Below are 21,024 nucleotides of genomic sequence, written 5' to 3'. Positions count from 1 at the left end.
TGAGCGTTGCCTACGGGGCGTGGCCGCACTTGGGCTTGCCTCTAGTAAAAACTGGCCAATGGTGAGAGCCCAAGAGGAAGCACGCGCCTCATTCCGGGGAGCTTATTTCGGAGTAGGGCGGGGCTTCTGGAGAAGGTTTAAATTAATGCAGCGGCAGCCTGCGAGCAGCGCCTCAGGGGTCGTGTCTAGGGGCGGGGCTTTTTGCGTTGTGGGCGGGACCTGGCAGGGTGGGGTGGAGCCTGCACGGCGGCCAGGGGCCATGTCTGCGCCGCCACCTCTGCAGATCAGGGAGGCGAACGCGCACCTGGTGGCCGTGCACCGGCGCGCGGCGGAGCTGGAGAGGCGGCTGCTGGCGGCGGAGCGCACGGTGCGTGCGCAGGCCGAGCGCCTGGCCTGCCACGACCAGCAGCTGCGCGCCGCCCTGGACGAGCTGGGTCGCGCCAAGGACCGGTGAGGCCCGATGGACATCCCGAAGGAGGCGGGTGGAAAGGGCTGGGAACCGAAAGCAAAAATCTCCAGAACACTAAATGCCCGGCCTTACAGCACTGGGGAGGCTGAGACTGGAGGATCAGGAGTTCGGGCCATCCTCAACTACATGGGGAGTTAAGAGTATAGCCTGGGTTACATGAGAGCATTTCACACTGTTAAAATGAAGCCAGCTGTCCCACAAGGCCGAGTCCGCTGGTACTGCTCGCCCAGGGGGTGCAAGAGTATTGTGTCTGATGATCAAAGGAGGCTGCTGGGTAGGGGGCCACATCGGTAGACAAAGGCACAGAGCCCCCTTATATAGACTGGACAGAGCTGTGACAACCATTTGTGACCACGAGGAAGTCCTGCTGAAGTACACACAAAACTGGCATTGTTTTGTTTTTGAGAGAAGGCTGGTCTTGAAGGCACTGTGTAGCTTTCAACTCCTGATTTTTCTGCCTCCATCTCTGGAGTGCTGGGATGAGGGGGGGCGGGGACAGGCCCGCTGTGGGGTTGAGTGTGCTTTGCCAATGACATCAATGGCTCTGTGTGTAAAGACACTCACTTGGCACTAAGAATAACAAATAATTTGATCCCATGGGTTAGAAGGCGTGAACCAACTCTTGCAATTGTACCTTAGCTTCCACATGTTTGCTGTACCACGTGGGCGCACATGTTCATAAACATGCACGCGAAGAAGCAGTGGAGGAGACGGAGGGAGCCTCAGAGGGTTCTGGAGCAGGTAGACGCCCCCATCCCCACTCCCTGTAGGTAACGACCTTATTTGATCTTCTCATCAGGGAGATTTTCGCCCTCCGAGAGCAGCTGCTGAACTCTGAGGCCACAGTTCGCAGCCTGCAGGCCGCAGTGGACCAGAGGGACCGGAGGATCCAGCAGCTACAGCCTCGGGCTGACCTGCTGCAGGACATCACTCGCCAGCGGCCACCCCTGGCAGCACTGCTAGCAACCCTGGAGGAGGCAGAGGAACTGGGCCCCTTGCCGGCCAGCCACAGTCATGGGGCCCAGCTCCTACCAGATGGGCCTGGCCCACCCCTGGGCAACAACGTGGAGGAGGAGGAGGGCCAGGATGACCAGCAGCCTGCTGTGTTTGGGACCACTGTGTGAGCTGCCCCGACAGATCTCAGAATGTGGGGTCAAGGCCCCTTGGGGATTCCACTCAATCACCAGTGGCCTAGAGGGGTCTTGAGACATTACCAGGATCCCATCTAAACATCAAAACAAGTGAAAAAAACCAAGATCTCATTTAAAACAACTCCCTCCTGCCCCTCCCCCCCAGTGCTGGAGTACCTGCTACATTCCACTGATTTTAAATAGTTTCCAACACAAATGAAGGTGTGGGCAGTAACCAGTGGGTGTAGCACTCTCGCACCCCAGCATCAGTGATGGTAGGAACCAAGCCTCCCTCATCTGCAGGTCTGGCTCTGAGGCTGTGCTGCGTCCCATGTGGGACAGCAGGGTCCCAGGCTTGTCTTTCAGGAGTGTGGCGTGGATCTCTGCTGGCTTGACAGGTTCCCAGCACAGGCCCTGCCTGCGGGGAGTTTGCATTTTTGTTTGAGGTGGGGTCTCTCTCTATAACCCGGCTACCCTGGAACCCTTTCAAGTCCTTGGAAAGAGAAGTGAACCGCCCGGCCCTGCTGCTGGGAGTCCTCCCTCCCTCCTTCCCTCCCTCTCTCACTCTCCTGAACCATTCTTGGTCCCAGGCGGGATCTCCTCTTTGTTTTATGTTCTGTTGCTTCTGTTAAATCATTAACCTTGCAGCTCTTTCCCACAGCTCTACCCTTCCTTCTAGGAAGGACAGGTGGGTTGAGACAGCACAACCAAGAATGCCTCAGCCTTTGTGCTCTGTTCCCGGTGCCTCAGTGTCTCCCTGGTTCCACCTCAGTTCCGTGATACCCGGGTATCTCATGCCCCTTTCTGGAGGGGCCTTCCTGCCAGCATCTCTGACGTCATTCCTGCCAGCTGGTCACTGCCCTGTACTGTGATTGTTTGGTTTAGTTTTCCTGAAGTTTAGTCTTGTAGCCCAGACTGGCCTCTAAACCTTTTATGTAGCTTAGGCTGACTTTGAACTTCTCATCCTCCTGCTTCAGCATCTCCGGTGCTAGTATGACAGGCTTGTGCAACCACTCACAACCTCGTCCTGGGACCACCTTTTCAGCAGGAAGGCAGCAGTTATGAAGCAGGGAATTTTGTCTTCTGTCTCCATCAGTGCCTAGCCCAGCCCGGGAGGCCCTACCTTAGCCAGGAGCCTCCTGGATATCTGATGAGCCCTTTCCTGGTTTCCAGGGACAACTATGTTTTTGTAGCAAGTCTCCTTTTGATACCCTAAGAGAATCTATTTTTTAAATCCTTGTTTCTATGCTTTCTAAGGCCTAAGACGGTGAGGGTAAATGGCCACCTCACCTGCGGAGAGTTTGCATTTTTGCTTGAGGTGGGGTCTCTCTCTATAACCCAGGCTTCCCTGGAACCCTTTCAAGTCCTTGCAATATAGACATGAGCCACCCGGCCCTGCTGGTGGGAGTCCTCCCTCCCTTTCTCTCTCTCTCACTCTCTTGAGCCTTGCCTCTTGAGCCTCTGACAAAGGTGAGGACACCCTTGTTAGAACAGTAAGAGGAAGAGTCCTCACAAACCCTTGCATCCAGAAGTGGTGTCTATGAGTTTCATAGTCCCTGTGCTCAGGGAATTGTCCTTGAGCAGTCACCAAGATAGAAGGTAGGGGCAGTTCCAAACAGAAGGGCCTCCAGGCATCCAGTCTGCCCAGAGTCTGACAGGGACCCTCAGCCTGGGAGACAGAGGCCCATTTTTTCTTGGGGATGGAGGAGAGAAGAGAGCTATTTGTACAGGGGAAGGCAGGCTAGGGCCTGTCTGTACCAGAATAAATTGGATATTTCTCAACCTGGACTCTACATTTTTTTCCTGTTGTGGGGTAGTGTGCTGCTAGGCCTCATATACACTTTACAGTGGAGGGGGCTGGAGCTAGCTGTCTTGGAGCCTCCATGTTCAAGTTATTCCAAGAGACAATTGAAACTCAGCCCAAAGAAGTGAAGGAAAACTACTTCTCTGCCCAGCCAAGGCCACTTCCAATTCAGGGAACAAGGAGAATATTGAAACTCATTACTCAGGCTTTCCAGCCCCTCACTAGGGGATTGTAGGTGGGGCTCCACCCTCTGACCACGCCCCCAGCCCCTCACTGAGTTATCCTAGGCAGGCCCCACCCCTAACCACGCCCCCAGCCCCTCACTGGGCTATCGTAGGTGGGGGCTATAATGCTAAAATATCCCCAGCCTTGCATCTTATTAAGACTTGGGCAAGTGGTGGTGGTGGCAGCCACAGAGCTACACAGAGAAACCCTGTCTCGAAAACAAAAAGACTTGTAATAGTTTGGGCTGGACCTTACAGGCTGGACTAGCTTGCCAAGGATTGAGAGATCCTGATTTCCACCCCAGCACTGAAACGGTTAGCTGCTGCATCTGTAAGACTTATATTTTACATTACGCTATAGAAAAGCAATAGTGTAGCTGGGCAGTGGTGGCACACACCTTTAATCCCAGCACTCAGAAGGCAGAGGCAAGGGGATTTCTGAGTTCAAGGCCAGCCTGGTCTACAGAGTAAGTTCCAGGACAGCCAGGGCTACAAAGAGAAAACCTGTCTCGACCCCCCCCAACCCCCACCACAAAAAGCAGTAGTGCCTTGGGTGTGGCTTAGCAACACTTGCCTGGCATGCCAAGGCTCTGGTTCCATTGCCAGCACTAAAATCTGAAAACAATGAGGCATTTTCTGCTGCTTGCCAATGTTTGGAGCATAACGGGCCATCATCTATTTGGGTAGCAAAATGTCACTTCGGTTTCTCATTAACTGAATCATGATTGGCTTGCAAACCCCTAATTTTTCTTTTGACATTGAGACAGTTTCACATAGCCTGGAACTTGCCCCCCCATCTCCTGAGTGCTAGGATTATAGCCATGTGTCACCAGGCCCCCAGTATTGTTTTTAAAGACAAGATCTCAGCTGGAAGCCCAACTTGGCTTTAGACTTTCAGCTATGTCCCTATCTCAAGTGCCACCATGTCAACTAGCTCTAGGTCGGCTTTGGCTAGGCTGGCCCATGTAGTCCAGAGTGGGACAGTGTAGGCTGAGTGGCACAGGAAACAAGGCCTTTTCTCCAGCCAAATTTCAAAGTACTGTGGCCAGAGGCAGACAGTGGGTTGCTCGGCCTCTTTGGCCGGCTAATGTGCTATGTATCCCTATGGGTTACAGCCAGGCTCCTCCCAGGCCCCAGAGCCATACTGCCTAGCAACAGCTGTGCCAGGCAGGACACACAGTCCTCCCTGGAGCTCCTCGGCAGGGTCCAGTGACACACATGGGGCTAGGTGAGTGGTGTGGGGAGCTCTGCTTGGGTTGTGCAGTATCACCAAGCTCTGTGCCAGGCTGGCTGAGTGCGGAAACTCATCGTGAGTTCCGTCCCACCACAGCTGTTCAACTTGTACCCATGATGGACGCTGTGAACACCACCATGGAGGGGCCTTGGGCATCCAGGGACTGGCTAGTAAGTCTTCACCCAGCAGATTCTGACCTGGGTCCTGCTGGCCCATCTAACCCCATCTTGACTCCCAGGTTTTTCCGTCACCCAGACTCGGATGGCATCTGGTCCCTGGATGCAGGGAGCTGAGGTAGGGCCTGGCAGGGCTGGGGATGGAGGTGGACAAGGCAGAGGCATTATGCAGGCGCTGGGACCCTGATGGCCAGTGGGACCTTAAGGAGTTCCTACAGCTGCTACAGGTGAGGCTGGCCTCAGTGACTGAAGGGCTGGTGATGGGTGCTGATCCCCACACGCCACAGTCACTTGTCCCCCTCCCACAGCCCTCCATGTCCTAGACTTGGGAAGCTGTCATTGCAGTTGCCTTTTACCAAGCTGGACTGGACTGAACTGGATGGTGTGGTGACTGAAGATGACCTGAGAGGGGTGTACAATGGTCAGGCTTACCCCAAACTGTACAGTGGAGAATGGACAGAGGGTGAGACCCTCCATCAATTCGACAACTCTGACACCTTCGAGAAGGATGGGCAGGTGTATCTTCTACCTAGTGCCCCTTGGTCTGGGTCCTCCTCACAGCCAGCCCATCCACACAGGTCACACACTAGCTGACTTCCAAGACTACTACAGTGGACTCAGCGCCTCAGTGGATACAGACCCAGAGTTTGTGGCCATGGTGAGCAGCATCTGAAGCCTCCAACGTTTAGCTGCCTAATACCTGCACTTAGCCTACCCTTGATCCACCTGCCACGCTCTGATACCACTGTCTCAGGGGACCCCAGCTAGACACAGAGAGGGGGGATGTGTGAGAATGGAAGCTGAAGAACTGGCTGAACCAGGTCTCCTGCAGGGCCACCCACAGGCCTAGCAATGGCTGACCCCATCGAGGGGCCCCATAGCCAAATCCAGCCTGCCTGCCTGCCTGCCTGCCTGCCAGGTGCAAAAGAGTCTGGGGCTTTAGTTAAAAGTTTTAATGCAGTTCTCAAATACATTTCATATGACAATATTACATAAATGTTCCAAAACACATGGGTGACGTCTGGATTCACTTGTCACTGGCTGGCTAAGGCTGGAAGCAGTGTGACTCATCTGCTAGGCAGCCTCTGGTGTCCTTGCTGGCTCCCCGGAAGTGGCCTGGCCAGAAGTGGAACCGTGCAGTCCACGGGTAGGGGCTTCATCTTCTGCCCGGGGACAGGCCCTTTGCAGGTTCTTTGCCTCTCAGGGGCACTAGATGGTCAGTCACCTCAGGGCTGGGTATCTGCTAAGGGAGACCCAGGTGGTTCGGGTAGGCAGGCGAGGGGGCAGGAACTCTCCTGGTTCCATCGCCTTCGTCCAGACAGGTGTTCTCAGGCCTAAACCTAGGGGAGCCCTGTGGGGCCAGGCACCACCCATAGGAGCATCAAGTCAGCTCAGCCCACAGGTAGCTTCATCTGTGACCTCGAGCCAAGCCACCAGAGATGAACGGGAGGCAGCTGTCACGTGGGCCTGGCAGAGTGGAGAGCGGACCAGGTAGCAGGTTACTCAACAAAATGTTGAGCCCAGAGCTCTCACTGTCGCTGCCCAGGGAGGGACGGTCACCACGAAGCTGTGACAAGTGTCAATGTGCCATTTCGATCGGAGGAGGGCGGGGAACGTTCTTTCTGCTCATCAATATGATGAGGTCTGAGTCCCAAGCCGCATCCTGGCGTCCCCATCTGCTGCAGAGGGGACACTCGGATCCAGCCTGTGGCCACCCCGGCAATAGACACCACCATGATGCGGCCGGCGGGGAGGGACGGGCAGCAGACAGACGACAAAGCAGCAGCCTGGTGCAGTGGCTCCGCCGCTATGTGCTCCCAGGAGCCTGGCCATCTCCTTCATCACCTGTGCCTATGGGGAGAGCAGGTCTCTCAGTCCCAGCACACAGTCACTGAGACCAGCTGGGGTCCCTCCCACTGGTCCCATGGTGCTCACCAGCCCCTGCAACCCCCGAGGGAGCCAGGACAGCATCCTCATCACTGTCTTCCTCCTCGGTGGCCCGGGGAGCTCCCGGCTCCGGTGGGGGGGCCTTGGCCTCCTGTTCCTGTTCAGCCCGGCTACGCAGAGCCAGGATACGGTGGTGCAGTGCGGCATACAGTTGGCCTGTGTCTTTGGAGCTGGCCTGTGGAGGCAGGGTGTGAAGTGGCAGTGTGTGGCCAGCAGCCACACAGGGCAGTGTCTACACATGTAGGCCCTGGCCTGTCACTAGACCACACTGGCCTGGTCAGCTGACTTCTCTGACAAGAGACAACCAACAAGGTGCCCTTTGGAGAGTTAGGTAGGAAAATGAGGTCTGGGCTCTGTTACCCCTCCACACGTGAGGTCTAACGGGAAAGCTGGAACTACCCAGGGGAGTTTTGTGTCCTGGCCTGCCCACTGCTAACATCCGCAGTCTTCAGCACTGAGCCCGTGCCACCCCCACTTTCCCTCAAGCTCACCGAGATCAGGAAAACCTTGACACCCTGGTCCTCGGCATCTGTGGCTGTGATGCGGATGCTCTTTTCACTGGCCTTATCCATCTGCATCTGGGCCCACAGCTTCGTGTTCAGGATAAGCCGCAGGCTGCCCTGGGTCCGCATCACTGCAGCAAGGGAGCTGTTTAGTGACACCTGCCCCAACCTGCAGCCCATGTCTGCAAGGGGCAGGGGAGACATGCCCTCGGGGAAGGGGCTAGCCTGCAACAGGGCAGGTAGTGTACACTAAGATGGAGACTGCTCCATCCCACCTGAGGAGGAAGCCTGGGCCTCTCCCATGTATGAGGCAAGTCCTAACCTGCCCCTGGCTTGTCACCTGCTATGGGTAGGAAAACCAACACTACTCTGTCCCCAGGGAAGAGGTCACACGCAAACTGCCACGCAAGTACTGTTGACATTTACTGTAGACTTTTCTTTTCTTCTTAACTTTTCTGGCCTAACTTTTAGGGGGAATGTAACGAAATGGGAAGGACATGGCAGGCTCATAGTGGACCAGGCCAGCATGAGCTACAGAGAGACTATTTTCACATCAAGTTCCCCAAACAGGAAGGACAGCTCTGAAGCCCAGGCTGATACTCTTCCTGCCCCCACCTTCCTTCCAGGCTGCACTCTTTAAAAGTGCACTAAAGACACTGGAGCAGGAAACAAGTGTGGAGGGCAGCAGGCCCAGGCCAGAGTGAGCGGGGGTGAGGCTCACTGCTACCCTTGCTCACAGCCATGCCCCTGCTTCAGCTGTGGAGCTTACACTTGTGGCTTTGGTTGTTGACTCAAGCCCACCTGAGAGGGTCTGTCCTTCCCCGAGCTCACCTAGCCGGGACTGTAATGTGCCGTCGTCGGTGGATGCCATGTCGTTGAGCCTGAGCAGTCCCCGGCCACGCTCCACCCATGACTGCGAGGTCTTATCGAACACAAACAGCTTACACTGGATCTGTAATACATGGGTCAGTGACAGGGTTGGGGGTGCCCATGCCCTCTGTACCCCAAAGCATGGGTCCCACTTCAAGCTCAGAGTTACCAGTGAGGCTGGGGTGTCTGAGTGTACTAGGTCCACAGACTGAGGACAGTGGCCAGCGCTGCTGCCCTCTTGTCTAGTCATCTATTGTCTGGTCTTAGTTTCTATGGTGCTGGGAATGGAGCCCAGGGCTCCTGCACTCTACTCTCTAGCCTGGAGACAGGCACCTAGCCCAAGTATGTAAGCAAAAGTGACCCTGGAAATACGGGGAACAAGCACAGAGAGATGCTACCAAGTTCCCAGAGCAAAGGAGTACTAGGTGCTGTGAAGCCATGCCCAGCTTCAGGGAACACACTACAGTGCTGGGGAAGTCCCCTACTGCCCCCCAGAAAGCAAGCACATGCCACACTGCTTGCCAGAGTCTTAAAGCAGAAAGAGGCCCCGTGTCAGCTCACCGCCACCAAGCACTCCCTTCTGACCACTACTGAGCACTACTACTAGCTAAGAGAAACAGTGTCACACATGCCTAAGACAGCCGTAGGGACGCTATGCTCGGTGACAATAGCAGAAACGGAACACCATGAGAAATCCCAAACACCGAGAAATGAGCTATGCCGAAGCCTTGTAGGTGCTGTGGTGCTAGTTCATTGGGGCGGGCCTTATTCAGGGGAGGAGCTGTGACAGTGGTAGTGGAACACATTTTTTTTCCTCTAGACAAAAAACAAACAAACAAAAACTTTTTTTTTTTTTTTGATTTTTTTTTCGAGACAGGGTTTCTCTGTGTAGCCCTGGCTGTCCTGGAGCTCACTTTGTAGACCAGGCTGGCCTCGAACTCAGAAATCCGCCTGCCTCTGCCTCCCAAGTGCTGGGATTACAGGCGTGCGCCACCACAGCCTGGCTGACAAAAAAAATTCCTGATTGGCCTGGAACTCTGTAGAGCAGACTGGCCTCAAATTCAGAGAGATCTGCATACCTTTGTCTCCCAAGTGCTGGGGTTAAAGGTGTGCATCAAAACACCTAGCTTCATTTTGTTGTTGACAACAGGGTCATGCTGTGTAGCACAGGCTGGCCCTGATTCCTGACAGTCCCCCTGCCTCAGCCCCCCGTGTTTGCTCTCACCTGTAGCACATTGCTCTCTGCCTCCTCCCCCGTAATAACCTCCACCTTCTCCAACAGACACGTCCATGCTGTGGCCTTTGTATAGGCAGCTGCTGACTCGGCCAGGGACTCTGCACAGCAGTGGGGACCCAAGGAAACAAAGCACAAATCAGCATGGCAGGACTGATCCTCTCAGGGACGTGGGGAGCCCTGTTGTCAGCAGAGCACGGCCACCCACTACCCATAATGGGCACTTGAGGCCAATCTCTAAGGTCTGTTAGGGCCACAGCTGTCCCTAGCTGGGAATCAGGAGTCTCCCCTGGGGTGCGTGCAGGGCTGTTCCTACCTTTCTTGGGGGCGGCCTCCTGGGATGACGACTCGGACCCTGACTGAGCATGTGCAGTCTCCCTGCTGGTGTCTGAATTGGCTTCATTCAGCTTTGGGGGGCTCTGAGGAAACAAGCGTGCCAGGGCGGAGCTGCTGTGGGTGCTAAGGACAGAGCGAGAGGCCCAGCAGGGACGGCCGCTCAGCACTTCCTGGAGGCCTGACTCCTGCCTGTGCCCTGCAGGGCCTGTCCTCAACAGCCATTCCATTCCCAGTCAAGCCCAGTCTCTCAGGCCCTAAAGAGAGCCACCTGTGTGTAGCAACCTGGGGTAGTGCTTAGGGTCCACACTGTGGCAGACCTACAGGAAGAAGATGCAGGGCAGCTAAGGGTCAGAAAGCAGGAGTGCACACACGCCTGCTACCCTGGCTGCCTGACTGAAGAAGTGGCAGGCACAGCTGGCTCTGTGGACAGACACACAGGGCATCTGACTCAGGGGTGTAGCTTTGAGTGCCACAACTGGCCACAGGAAAGCCTACATCAGTGGGCAAAAAAGACAGGAAGGGTGACGCCAGCCCCTGACAGCTCTGTGAGAAAGTCTTTAATGAATGGAGCTGGTCTCTCTCATTCCTGCACCTGAGTGTCCTGTCTGACTATACAGGAGACAGCATGTCAGCCACACGCTGTATGCGCAGTGGGAATAGGCACTCTGCCGGGGCCACTCACCAAGACGCGCTCACTCATGTTCTGGCCAAACACAAACTTGGTGGAGTTGTCAGCGCTGTGGGTCGAGCTGTCTGCGCTGGAGAGGAGTGGCACCATCAGTGTGGCACGAGGTGCACAGAGGCGCATGCAGCACAGGGGAGCCACACGCCATAGCATGTCTGCCTCCCTCACAACGTACTAGCACGAAGGCTGGGTCCCCAGCCCAGACCATGGGCTTGGTAGGAAGCCCTCTGGTCCCCCCCCCCCCCCCGCCGCCCCCCGGTGGTATGGGAAGCCCCCACCCCACAGCACAGCGCCCTCACCTGGAACTGATGTACTGCAGGAAATAGTTGGTCGCAGCAGGCGATTCTGAGCTGGGATGTGTGGCACTGTCTGCATCCGCCACGCCGGCATTCTCATGCATTAACTGCAGAGACAGAGGGAAGTAGGCTGCTCATGCGGACGTCTGATAAGTGCTTGCCAAGGTTAGCTGTGTAAATGGACTGCATATGGGGTGCAGCTGCCACCAGCACAGCCACACTTGATACAGCAGCTAAGACACAAAGACAAGCTGCAAGGTGGCACACGCCTTTAATCTCAACAATGAGAGACAGACTTCACTCTCTGTGAGATCGGGCTAGCCTGGGCTGCACAGTAAGACCTTGTTTCAAAGAGACAATAGTCTAGTGTGGGCCCACACACCTGACACCACAGTACTCCGGGAGGCTGAGGCAGGAGAATCTGAAGGTCAAGGCTGGAGCACTCTGACAGGCATCCTGGGCACTGCAGGGCGCTGAGCATCACCCGAGTCCTCTCCATGCCTGCCCTCCACTATCCTGGTGGTGCCCATAAGCTAAAAGGGGCCCTGACTCTGCCTAAGGGGGTTCCTGGATCCTGAAGCTAGAAAAGCAGCAGCTGGGTGTCTGGGGTGCCCTAGACCCAATTCTCCAATACTGCAGGCATCTGACGATGGCCGATCTTATCTGCCGGTGATTCTGTGGTGGCACCAATGGTCCTGGCTGCTGAGGCTGGGGTGGGGCTGTTTGAGCCCAGGCCCAGCACACTTGAGCTTTGGGTCTAAGTCAGGCCTGGTAATCGACAACCCTCATTTCAGCACCCTGCACTCAGAAGCTGACGATAGAGGATGTGGAGGCAAGGTCATTCATGCAGAGCCACACGGTGAATTCAAGGCCAGCCGGGGCTATATGCAATCTTATCACAAAATAAAACCCACGTGAAATCAATCATGCAGTCATTAGTTTAGTTATTAGAACGATATTCTCAGGTAACCTGAAATCCCTGGACTTGAGGATTAAGAGTTCTGTTCATCCTTGGTTACATAGTGGGTCTGAGGCTAGCCTGGGCCACATGAGACACTATCCCAAAAAGGGGAGGGATTCTTGGTGGGATGAGGGCCCTGGGCAATGAATATCTGGAACATGTGACTGTCACAGGCACCCGAGGTCATCCTTGTTCCACTGCCCAACACCCACCAGGCCAAATACCTTCACTCTATCTCTCAAATTCTGTCCAAACACGAAGGCCTGTGGGGCCACCTGCTCCTCTTCACAGTGCTCCTCCTCTGAGGTGCCATGTGGGGTTTTCTGAGGCACCTTCTCCTGTAAGAAAAAAAAATTATATATATATATATATATATATAAAATATAGATATATTATATATGTGTGTGTGTGTGTGTGTATATACATACATATGTGTGCATGTACAAAAGACAAAGAACAATCCCCTGGACTAGTTTGAATCCCACCCTAAGTCCTCAGATTTGGAAGGAAGCATTTTTAATTCATTGAGCCCTCGGCCCTTCTAGATGCTTTCAATTGTGACTCTTCTGACCTGGATAAAGAGAATGAGTCCAGTACCCTAGCTGCACATGGAAGGTGAGGTAGAGAAGCTGCAACATATCAGTGACAGCAACTTGCGATGCAGGGAAGGGTGGTAAGATAGTTCCGACTTCTCTGCTAGTCTGTGAAGAGTTTAAATGTTTCTAGTTGCTTGACACCCTACAAATCTGGCTCCGTTCCGACTCTCGTGGTCCTGTGCTTACACAGGGTGTGACTTGTGTGCACAGTCTTTCATATCCTTTTGGGTGCTGTCCCCCACTGAGAACCAGCCCCTGGGCCTGACATGGCTCTGCAAAGGTTTCTACCAGCACAGGGAATCCAAGTCTCAGGATTCAAAGAGTTCCAGATGACATGTATGTCACCAGGTGGCTGTCTCCTAGCCACAATCCTTCCATCTTCACTAAGCTCAGCATTACTGACCAGCTATGTGGCGTCGGCATCACGATCAGGAATGGCTGAGAGATAAGGGTCTTGCCTGCTCTTGCTACGTGATCAGAAACAGTGAGTGTGGTGGCCCTGTCCATCCCAGGACCGCCCGGGAGTGAGGCTCACATCTGGAGCGAGTCAGACCCAAGCTGCACAGTGAGAACCCAGCCTGCTAGTGAGGAGGTGGGCAGGGTGTCCCAAACTGAAGGATGGCAACTGTGAGGGGGCGACACAGCAGACCCTGCATGGTAGAGCCAGATGCCAGCACATGGCTGGAACCCTGGCCCCAATTTCCCTCCTCAGCCTCAAACACTCTCTTAAGATACAGGCTAGGAGTTATTCCTGGCCCTACTTGGGGCACTGAGGTGGGGCGGGCATTTTTCCAGGTGAGAACAGGCACATCATTATGCCTGTGACTCCACACAGTGGCCAGCCTGGAAAGTGGGGTCCTCATCCAGCTGCGGCTGGCACACTGCCCCTAGCCTTAAGCCTGGGTCTGCCCAAGTGCCTCTTCTCTCTTAGGCAAGCTTTTCAGGGCTGACTGCCACAGCACCATCATTCTGAGGGGGTTCATCTGTGACTCTGTGGGGGAGTGGCAGGACCTTGTATGGAGACATAGCAACAAAAGTCATGCATGGGCTCGCTGGCAGTGGGACCCATCCTGACAGTGACTGACAGCCTGCCAACCAATGCCAGGTGTCCACTGGCATGGTGTGGGGAGGACCTTTAACAGGATCCTGTGGAAGTGGGTAGGTCACAGGGGCACTGTCCTTGGCTCTCTGCTGTCCTCTCCATGGCTGCCCACCTCACGAGCACTCCTAGTGAAGTGGGCTGTAATCAGTCAGGGCAGCAGAGCCAGAGCCACACTGCTCATATTTCCAATCTCTCAGCTGTGAGCCAGCATGTTGGCTCTTCTCTGTTTGCAAGCGCCCTGCCTGGGTGTCTGTTAAAGTATGGAAAGGGCGGTAGCCTGGGAATAACCTTGTACAGATCATGCGCAAACCCAAGTAGCCCAAGCCGCTGCCCAAGCCAAAAGTGCTGGAAACAGCTATAGACCTTTGATACCAAGAACCCACACAGAGATCACGTCAGAGCCTGACACTGCAGCCCACCCTGGCTGTCCCCAAGACCAACCAACCTCGAGTGTGTGCGTCCCCTCGGCAGACTCAGAGGGACTCCTCTGTGTGAGGTTTTCTGGTGATACAGACGTGGCTGGCCCCGTGCAGTCTGCTGGCATACTGACCCCATTAGTGCCACTGCTGGGGACTGCAAAAAGGAAAGAGAGAGAGAGAGAGAGAATGGACAGGTGTCCCCAGCCCTTCAGCAGCTAACCAAGCTGCTAGACCCTGAAGTTCATTCATCCTGGGCTGTGTGCAGTGATGAGAACTTTTAATCTCAACATTCAGAGGCAGAGGTAGGTGGATCACTAGGAGTCCGAGGAAAGATAGATCTAGTCAGCAAATTCTAGGTCAACCAGGGCTACATTAAAAAAATAAAGAAAAAAGCCAAATATTCTTAGATTAAAAACAAAGGGGGGGGGGCTGGAGAGATGGCTCAGTTTTAAGAGCACTGACTGCCTGAGGTCCTGAGTTTAATTCCCAGCAACCACATGATGGCTCAGTAATGGGATCCGATGCCCTCTTCTGGTGTGTCTGAAGATAGCACCAGTGAATTCACATACATAAAATAAATAATTTTTTTGTTTGTTTGTTTCTTGAGACAGGGTTTCTCTGTATAGCCCTGGCTGTCCTGGAACTCACTCTGTAGACCAGGCTGGCCTTGAACTCAGAAATCCGCCTCCCAGAGTGCTGGGATTACAGGCGTGTGCCACCACCGCTGGGCCTAAAATAAATAAATCTTGAAAAAAAAAAACCAAAACCCAAAACTCACAGACATGAGGAGCTGCTGCCTTTATTCTAAAAGATACTGCTGTGTTGGCATATAGCTCGGGATGCTCAGGGCCTGGGATTCATCCTCAGGAATACCCACGCACACGCACGCACGCTCGCATATACACACACATGCACAAAAACATGAACAAGAACTGGCTTCCAGTGAGCTCAGAAGCAGGACTTCCGAAAAACGAGCAGCAAAAGAAAACCTATCATAGACTGCTCCATGCAACTGAAGTTGAGCCGGCTTATGTGTGGGTCAGCATTCAAGCCCCAGCACCTCACCTGACAGTCAGAGCCAGAAGGACTCTGGGATAGTGGTGCATGCCCTCTATCCCATGAAAAGGAATACAAGGTGAGTTCAAGAGGAGCCTGGCCTGGCTGCACAGGGAGATCCTGAGTCACAAAAATCCAACTAAACCAAGACAAAATGGCAATTGCCCTAACATGCCAGGCCCATCCTACTTGCCCCCAAGTCAAGATGAAATGAAACAGGAGTCTTTGAGGGTCTACTCTGAGTGTACTATGGCTGCAGGTGGATCTGAGCAAGGAACCCAAGCAGACTTCGGATGATTCATCAGCATGAGGTTCACCAGGTCCCAAGTGGCCGAGCTACTTCTGAGTTTTGAGTAACAAGACTAAAACCCAGCAAAACTGGAAACCCTTGGATGGGAAGCCTTGCAGAGCAGCTTGGGAAACTGACAGGAGACCTGGAGACACAGAAAACCTTGGCAATACCCTATTCGTCTACTGAGGGTGCCATCAGGATGGGTCTAACCCGAGGGGTCCTCTTGCCTCTGTGCTTCAGACTGTGACAGCTGCAATCCCTTACCCGTCTGTGACAGCACCTTGGGCTGTGGGGCCTGCAGCACAGCTGGACGAAGCACACCACGCTGCTGCTCCCTGGGTTTCTGGCTGGGCAGACCTGGAACACAGTGAGTCAGGGAAGCTCGACCCTGCTGCTCCAGGGCATGTCAGTCAACTCCAGTGGTTGTGCAAGGGGAGCCACACTTAATATCAACACTTTATAGTGACAGACACCTGCCGCTGAGACCTGTGACAAGGTCCAGGTCTTCCTTTGCACTGTGCTTCCCAGAGCTTGCATGATGCAAAGGAAAATAGCCAGGGCTGGTACAGAGTCACATGAGTTTGCAGGAAGGAGATACTCTGCTCCCAAAGGTCAGAGCAACTTCCCAGGGCTGCCGCCATGTCAGTCCCAGCCCCAGTAGCAGACTGGGTCTACAGCAATGGTCCTGGAGCCAGGTAGAGGCCTAGAAGTGTCACCCACCTGCACTGGGTGCCTGACCGTGGATGAGTGTTGGGGGCTTCAGCCGGAAGCCGCTGCTCTTCTCCTCTGCAAGCACAAGACACAGCTGAGCTCAGCCTGTGGAGGCAGGAGCACAGCGAAACAGGGTGCATGGTGGGCCTGGGACCCCAGAGAATGGTCCAGGCTACAACAGCAAAGTCGGAGGTCCATGTTAGAATATGGTTCTGCGGCAAGGCCAGCACAGGGGACCTGGAGGATGAAGATGCTGAGACGGGATGACATATCTGCTAGGCTCTGGGCCATTCCTCCCAGGAAGGGCAGTGATGGCACTACTGGGCAGGCCTACAACAGAAGACATGCACGCTAACGATTACAGGACCCGGGCAGGACCTGCCTCCAAGACATGCCTGTTACTCAATGCCAGCTCTGACGGTCATTCACAAGAGCTAGGAAGTAGAGTTGGGTCTGCAGGGACAGCTGGGAACCCAGTGTGATTCTACATTCCGGTGACCTCGTCCTGGTGAGGGAGAGCTAATGTGACCCAGGACAGGAGGAAGGTGTGGGAAAATGCACAGCCACAGGCAGTCTCGGAGGCTCAGCCATCAAGCAGACAGATGTAAACCCCATCCCCATGCGCACAACCCTCCTGAAGGAAGCAAAGAAGAATATAACCCACGGGCAGAGGTCAACAGCAGAAAACCCTCAAACAGAGCTGAGGGGCTGGCTCCGTAGGTAATGTGCCTGCCGTGTAAGCCCAAGAGCCCGAGTCCAGTCCCCAGTACCCTGCACAGCAGAAGCACATGTGCTCAGTCTCAGCTGGAAATTTCGAGAAAGAAGCAGCAATGTCCTAGAGCTCTTGGCCAGCAGGGCCAGCCACATCAGTGAGCCCTGCCTCAGAAAGGAAGACAGTGATAATACTGGCACTGACCTCTGATGGCCGTGTGCACACGCACAGGTGAGCACACTAGCACCCCCACAGCACGTGCACGACACACATACAAAAAGCAAAGTCTTAAGTGTAGAGAGGCTCCCATAGGGCAGAGTCCGTGGATAGGAAATGTCCACCAGTGGGAGACAGGAGGTAGATCCAGGATGGCCACGGCTGAGGATGAAGGGCGCTGAAGAGAGGACTGGTGGTAGCTCACGGGGATGAAGTTTATCTGTAGTTGACAGGTTGATACTGGACACCCTGATGCCACTCCAGCATCTTGTCACATGGGCTCCAGTAAGAAACTGGTCACCCTGGAAAGCCCAGGGGACACCTTGGGGCCAGTCAGAACTGCACTCAAACCCCGGGAATAAAGAGCTAAGTACACTGGCCACACAAGGCCTGGACATGTGACAAAGCAGCCACTGGAGCCAGCCACTGAGTGAGATGGAGGGACCTTCAGGGGGTAGTGCTGGACCACACTTTTCAAACTTGAGATTAAGTTCACAAACTGTGTAACCAGAGGCCCCAAAGGCTGGCTTTAGGTGCCTGTGTCTTGGTCATAGGTGTTTCAGGGTCCTATTCTCCATAGAGGTTAACCCCAACACAACCTTTGAGACTTGAGGGTAAGCTGGGTGGTGGTGACGTACGCCTTTAAACCCAGCATTTGGGAGGCAAAGGCAGGTTTATCTCTCTGAGTTTGAGGCCAGCCTGGTCTATAAAGTGAGTTCTAAGGCAGCCGGGGCTACACAGAGAAACCCTGTCTCCAAAATCCAAAGACTTAAGGGCAATACAGCTGACTACAGGGACTGTAGTCACTCACCTGCAGCCGTGTGGGGCCCAGAGCCTGGCCACTGTGTTGGCATGCAAGAATCCAGCAGGGCACTGCTGTGAGCAGATGGGACAAACAGAAGGCAAGCCTCCCTGCTGACACTAAGTTGGGAGCCAAGGCTTAGAGTTCTGTTCCCAGCCCTATCCATAGACACACAGCCTGGGCTCTCTCGGGTCTTGTAAAGACTCACTTTGCTAACAGTAGATGATACATTGCAGGACTGGGGAGCCCAAGCTCCACCCTCCTGCAGCTGGCTGTTGGGTGTACACTACAGAACGGGCAGAAGCGAATGACTGGGTGAGGGGAGAGACTGCTCACCCAAGGGAGTACCTGCTCAATTGGGAATACACTGAGCCGAGCTGGCCTGAGGCTGACAAAGCTCCCATACCAGTAGCTGGCATGGCTAGGCACTGGGCAAGAACACATGTGGCCAGGATGGCAGGACCAGAGGATGACGAGTAGATCCAGGCCTCTTCTTCAGACTCAATGTGTGGCTGAAGGTCTTCCTGCCTCCACCTCCCAAGCACTGAGATGACGGATGTGTGACACCTCACTGACTGAAACTGGGATTCTTTTTTTGTTTGCTTGCTTGTTTTTTTGAGGCAGGATTTCTCTGGCTGGCTTGGATCACACTCTATAGAGCAGGCTAGTCTTAAACTCAGAGATTCACCAGCCTCTGCCTCCCAAGTCCTGGGATTAAAGGTGTGTGCCACCACCATCCAGCTGAAACCAGGCCTCTTAGTGTCAGGAAGAAGGGCTTAGGGCATTGAAGAACCCTACCACTGCTGGCTTGGAAGGATAGGGCCACACACTCTGGGGCCGGCAAAAGCCAGCGTAGCCTGAGCATCAAGACCCTGCTTGTAGAGGCTGTGCCCAACAGAGAGGAAAGACAGATTCCAGGGCTGAGACAGGACGGTGAGCAATTTCCCTGTGGGGACAAAACAGAAAATGACCAGGGATGCGCTCTTCAGGTTGTCTAGATCCCAGGATCCAACATAAATTTGTGATAGTCCAGAAACCATCAAGCCAGGAAGATCCAAATTCACATCTACCCTGCTCAAACACCTGACAACAGGATGCAGGGAGGGAAGGCTCTGGGAGCTACTGGTGGGACAACAGTAGTGGGGCAAACGAGGAAGAGAGCCTCCTACAGAGCAGAGGTATCCATGCTGGGGAAACACACATTGAAAGATGGTTAGAAGGTAACAACAGAGACAGGATATAAACTGTGCCCTAAGAAACCAAGTAACCCTTACAGATAGCCCAAAGACAGCCCCAGGCCTGAAGACTGCCCTCAGAGGAATTCAGTTCTGCAGAATCCAAGGCATCCAAGTAGGCTAGGGAGATGGTTGAGTGAGTGGGGAGATGGCCGAGTGGGGAGATGGCCGAGTGAGTGGGGAGATGGCCAGTGGGGAGAGCTCCTGCTTTGCCACCTTAAGGCCCTAAGTTTACATCCCAAGTATTTACATAAAAGGAAAACCAATGGATGCAGAGGACGGATTCTGAGCTTGCTTGGCCAGACAGTCAAGACCCAACTGTGAGCTTCTGGTCCTGGTAGAGACCCTATCTCAAGAAAGCAAAACAGAGAGAAGCGCCCCTGCCCCACCTGAGAGGGGCGAGGATGGGGACACAGGACCACCCATGCCACACACGCAGATGCACACACATAGAATAAAGGCGGGCAGGCAGGCCACCGCGGCTGGGGACCCCTCTGTGCTACCTCTACATACCCAAAAGCTGGCACGGGGCCTTTAAATCAAAGCGGTGAACAGCTGTCAAAGGGACTGTAAAGCCTGTTTTGCAGGACCATCATGCTCTAGGTGTGGAGTAAAGACAAGGAGGGAGACCCCCTTGACAGAGCACAGGTTATAACCGCTGCCCAGGATGGGCCACCAACACCAGAACCAGAGCCAGCAGAGGCTAGGTCTTGCTCTTCAGGGCAATCGCCCCTAACCCGAGAGGTGCCTATGTGTGAAAAGGGATGCTGGACTTTGCCTGCCTCCAACTGAGCATCCATCCCAGAATCCCTCAGTCAGATCTATCCTCACTCCTGCACTGGCTGAAGCCTGGAGGCTGGCGTCCATGGCAGGGTGACCACATGGCCTGAGCTGGAGCACAGATGACTGCCTGGCTGGTCATGAGTGTACATGGTACCTAGTGGGCAGGTGCTGTACCCACAGGGAACCTCCCAACTCCACCTTAGGGCAGAAATGTGTCAGCTTTCCTCAGCCTAGGTGGGGCCCCAGGTATCACATCCTTGGGGCTGGCACTACCTAGCTCAGGGGAGTGTCGCTTACCTGAGTGCGTTAGAGAGGATGTCCGCTCACGCTTGATGGGAGGGCAGTAATTTCCATCCTCATGGTCAGAATCTAGACACAGAGAGAGTGGAGTCAGAGAGTGTTCACGTTTGTGCCCTGGACTTGGCTCATGTTCTAGAGACTTCCTTACCTTCTCCGGCTTCGGGACTGGAGCTGCCAGCAGATCTCTGCAATGAGAGCACAGAAGTGGTGAGAGACCCCAAGTGTCCCAAACCTGTGCCTCCAACTCCCCTGTGCCCTGCCAGGGGCTAAGGATGGCCCTGCATGGGTCAGGTCCAGTGATCCATGGGCCACCTTCCCCACAGACAGCACAATCCTCCCTGACCTGCCTAGGGCATTAGCACAGCCCTCAGCAAGGCCTACACCAGTGTGGACATCTGGGCACTAGAGCATCCTGGCTCCCACGCTCACCCTACAACATTCTACAGCACATATGCAAGCCTGCTTCTAGGCTATCAGTTCCAGTTCAAGCAAGCTCGGATGTCGGGGCCAAAATGCTCAGAGATGTGCCAGACTGCTGGGACCCTTCTTCAACTAGAAAAAGGCTTCATGGCCCTCTGGTTCCAGCCTGGCATTCAGGCTGTGAGTTTCCATGTGAGCTCAGCTCCTGTCCAACACAGTCCCAACTTGTGTGTCCACTTAGGACTGTGTTATCCTTATGACCCTGAAGCTAGAAGCCAAGGCCAGTGGTGGACCTACCCCTGGTGAACCCCGCCATGAAGGAAGGAAGGCACAAGAGCCCAATTCCTTATAGTCCTCAAGTGCTTTGGGCTCAAGCTGAACCACACAGGGAATACTGCCTTCAAGAAGCTGCCAAGAACCCATGCAATCAATAAACCCACAGAGCACCAGCAGAGACCCTCCGCTGGGGACCCTGGCCCATTCTCCCATAAATGGCCAGAAAGCCAGTGCT

The 21,024-nt window shown here is 54.4% G+C and overlaps 3 protein-coding genes across 4 annotated transcripts in view; 2 read left to right on the top strand and 1 right to left on the bottom strand.

The window, feature by feature from the left end:
- The first annotated feature begins 231 nt into the window (after nucleotides 1-231).
- On the top strand, nucleotides 232-3,381 carry Vmac (vimentin type intermediate filament associated coiled-coil protein). Its single transcript, XM_052192728.1, has 2 exons — nucleotides 232-450; nucleotides 1,269-3,381. The coding sequence occupies exons 1-2, from the start codon at nucleotides 260-262 to the stop codon at nucleotides 1,591-1,593; spliced, it is 516 nt and encodes a 171-aa protein (XP_052048688.1). The 5' UTR covers nucleotides 232-259; the 3' UTR covers nucleotides 1,594-3,381.
- A 1,464-nt stretch (nucleotides 3,382-4,845) lies between these two features.
- Caps (calcyphosine) lies at nucleotides 4,846-5,731 on the top strand. Its single transcript, XM_052191844.1, is given in 7 exon segments — nucleotides 4,846-4,862; nucleotides 4,958-5,035; nucleotides 5,100-5,146; nucleotides 5,149-5,264; nucleotides 5,346-5,387; nucleotides 5,389-5,569; nucleotides 5,616-5,731. Coding segments are annotated over 7 exon segments (576 nt in total). The 3' UTR covers nucleotides 5,711-5,731.
- Nucleotides 5,732-5,975: 244 nt separating this feature from the next.
- Ranbp3 (RAN binding protein 3) overlaps nucleotides 5,976-21,024 on the bottom strand; it is a 35,870-nt gene continuing 20,821 nt past the window's right edge. For both annotated transcript variants that reach the window (XM_052192106.1, XM_052192107.1), the window contains 14 exons: nucleotides 20,242-20,278; nucleotides 20,091-20,162; nucleotides 16,055-16,120; nucleotides 15,599-15,691; nucleotides 14,013-14,140; nucleotides 12,094-12,207; nucleotides 10,912-11,015; nucleotides 10,610-10,685; nucleotides 9,908-10,010; nucleotides 9,583-9,692; nucleotides 8,319-8,439; nucleotides 7,476-7,618; nucleotides 6,973-7,159; nucleotides 5,976-6,888 (listed from right to left, as the gene is read on the bottom strand). In XM_052192106.1, the coding sequence (XP_052048066.1) occupies nucleotides 6,845-6,888; nucleotides 6,973-7,159; nucleotides 7,476-7,618; nucleotides 8,319-8,439; nucleotides 9,583-9,692; nucleotides 9,908-10,010; nucleotides 10,610-10,685; nucleotides 10,912-11,015; nucleotides 12,094-12,207; nucleotides 14,013-14,140; nucleotides 15,599-15,691; nucleotides 16,055-16,120; nucleotides 20,091-20,162; nucleotides 20,242-20,278 (1,398 nt within the window). In that variant the 3' untranslated portion in view covers nucleotides 5,976-6,844. The remainder of the gene's footprint in view (nucleotides 6,889-6,972; nucleotides 7,160-7,475; nucleotides 7,619-8,318; nucleotides 8,440-9,582; nucleotides 9,693-9,907; nucleotides 10,011-10,609; nucleotides 10,686-10,911; nucleotides 11,016-12,093; nucleotides 12,208-14,012; nucleotides 14,141-15,598; nucleotides 15,692-16,054; nucleotides 16,121-20,090; nucleotides 20,163-20,241; nucleotides 20,279-21,024) is intronic.

Source organism: Apodemus sylvaticus, chromosome 9, assembly GCF_947179515.1.
Source record: "Apodemus sylvaticus chromosome 9, mApoSyl1.1, whole genome shotgun sequence".
Taxonomy (NCBI): Eukaryota; Metazoa; Chordata; class Mammalia; order Rodentia; family Muridae; genus Apodemus; species Apodemus sylvaticus.
This window is presented reverse-complemented; position numbering and strand designations above follow the sequence as displayed.

What these genes read in the sequence shown, in the direction of transcription:
- Vmac (XM_052192728.1), top strand. Translation starts at nt 260, where the DNA reads ATGTCTGCGCCGCCACCTCTGCAGATCAGGGAGGCGAACGCGCACCTG. An exon ending in CTGGGTCGCGCCAAGGACCG is followed by an intron (nt 451 to 1,268) that starts GTGAGGCCCGAT and finishes TCTTCTCATCAG; the next exon opens with GGAGATTTTCGCCCTCCGAG.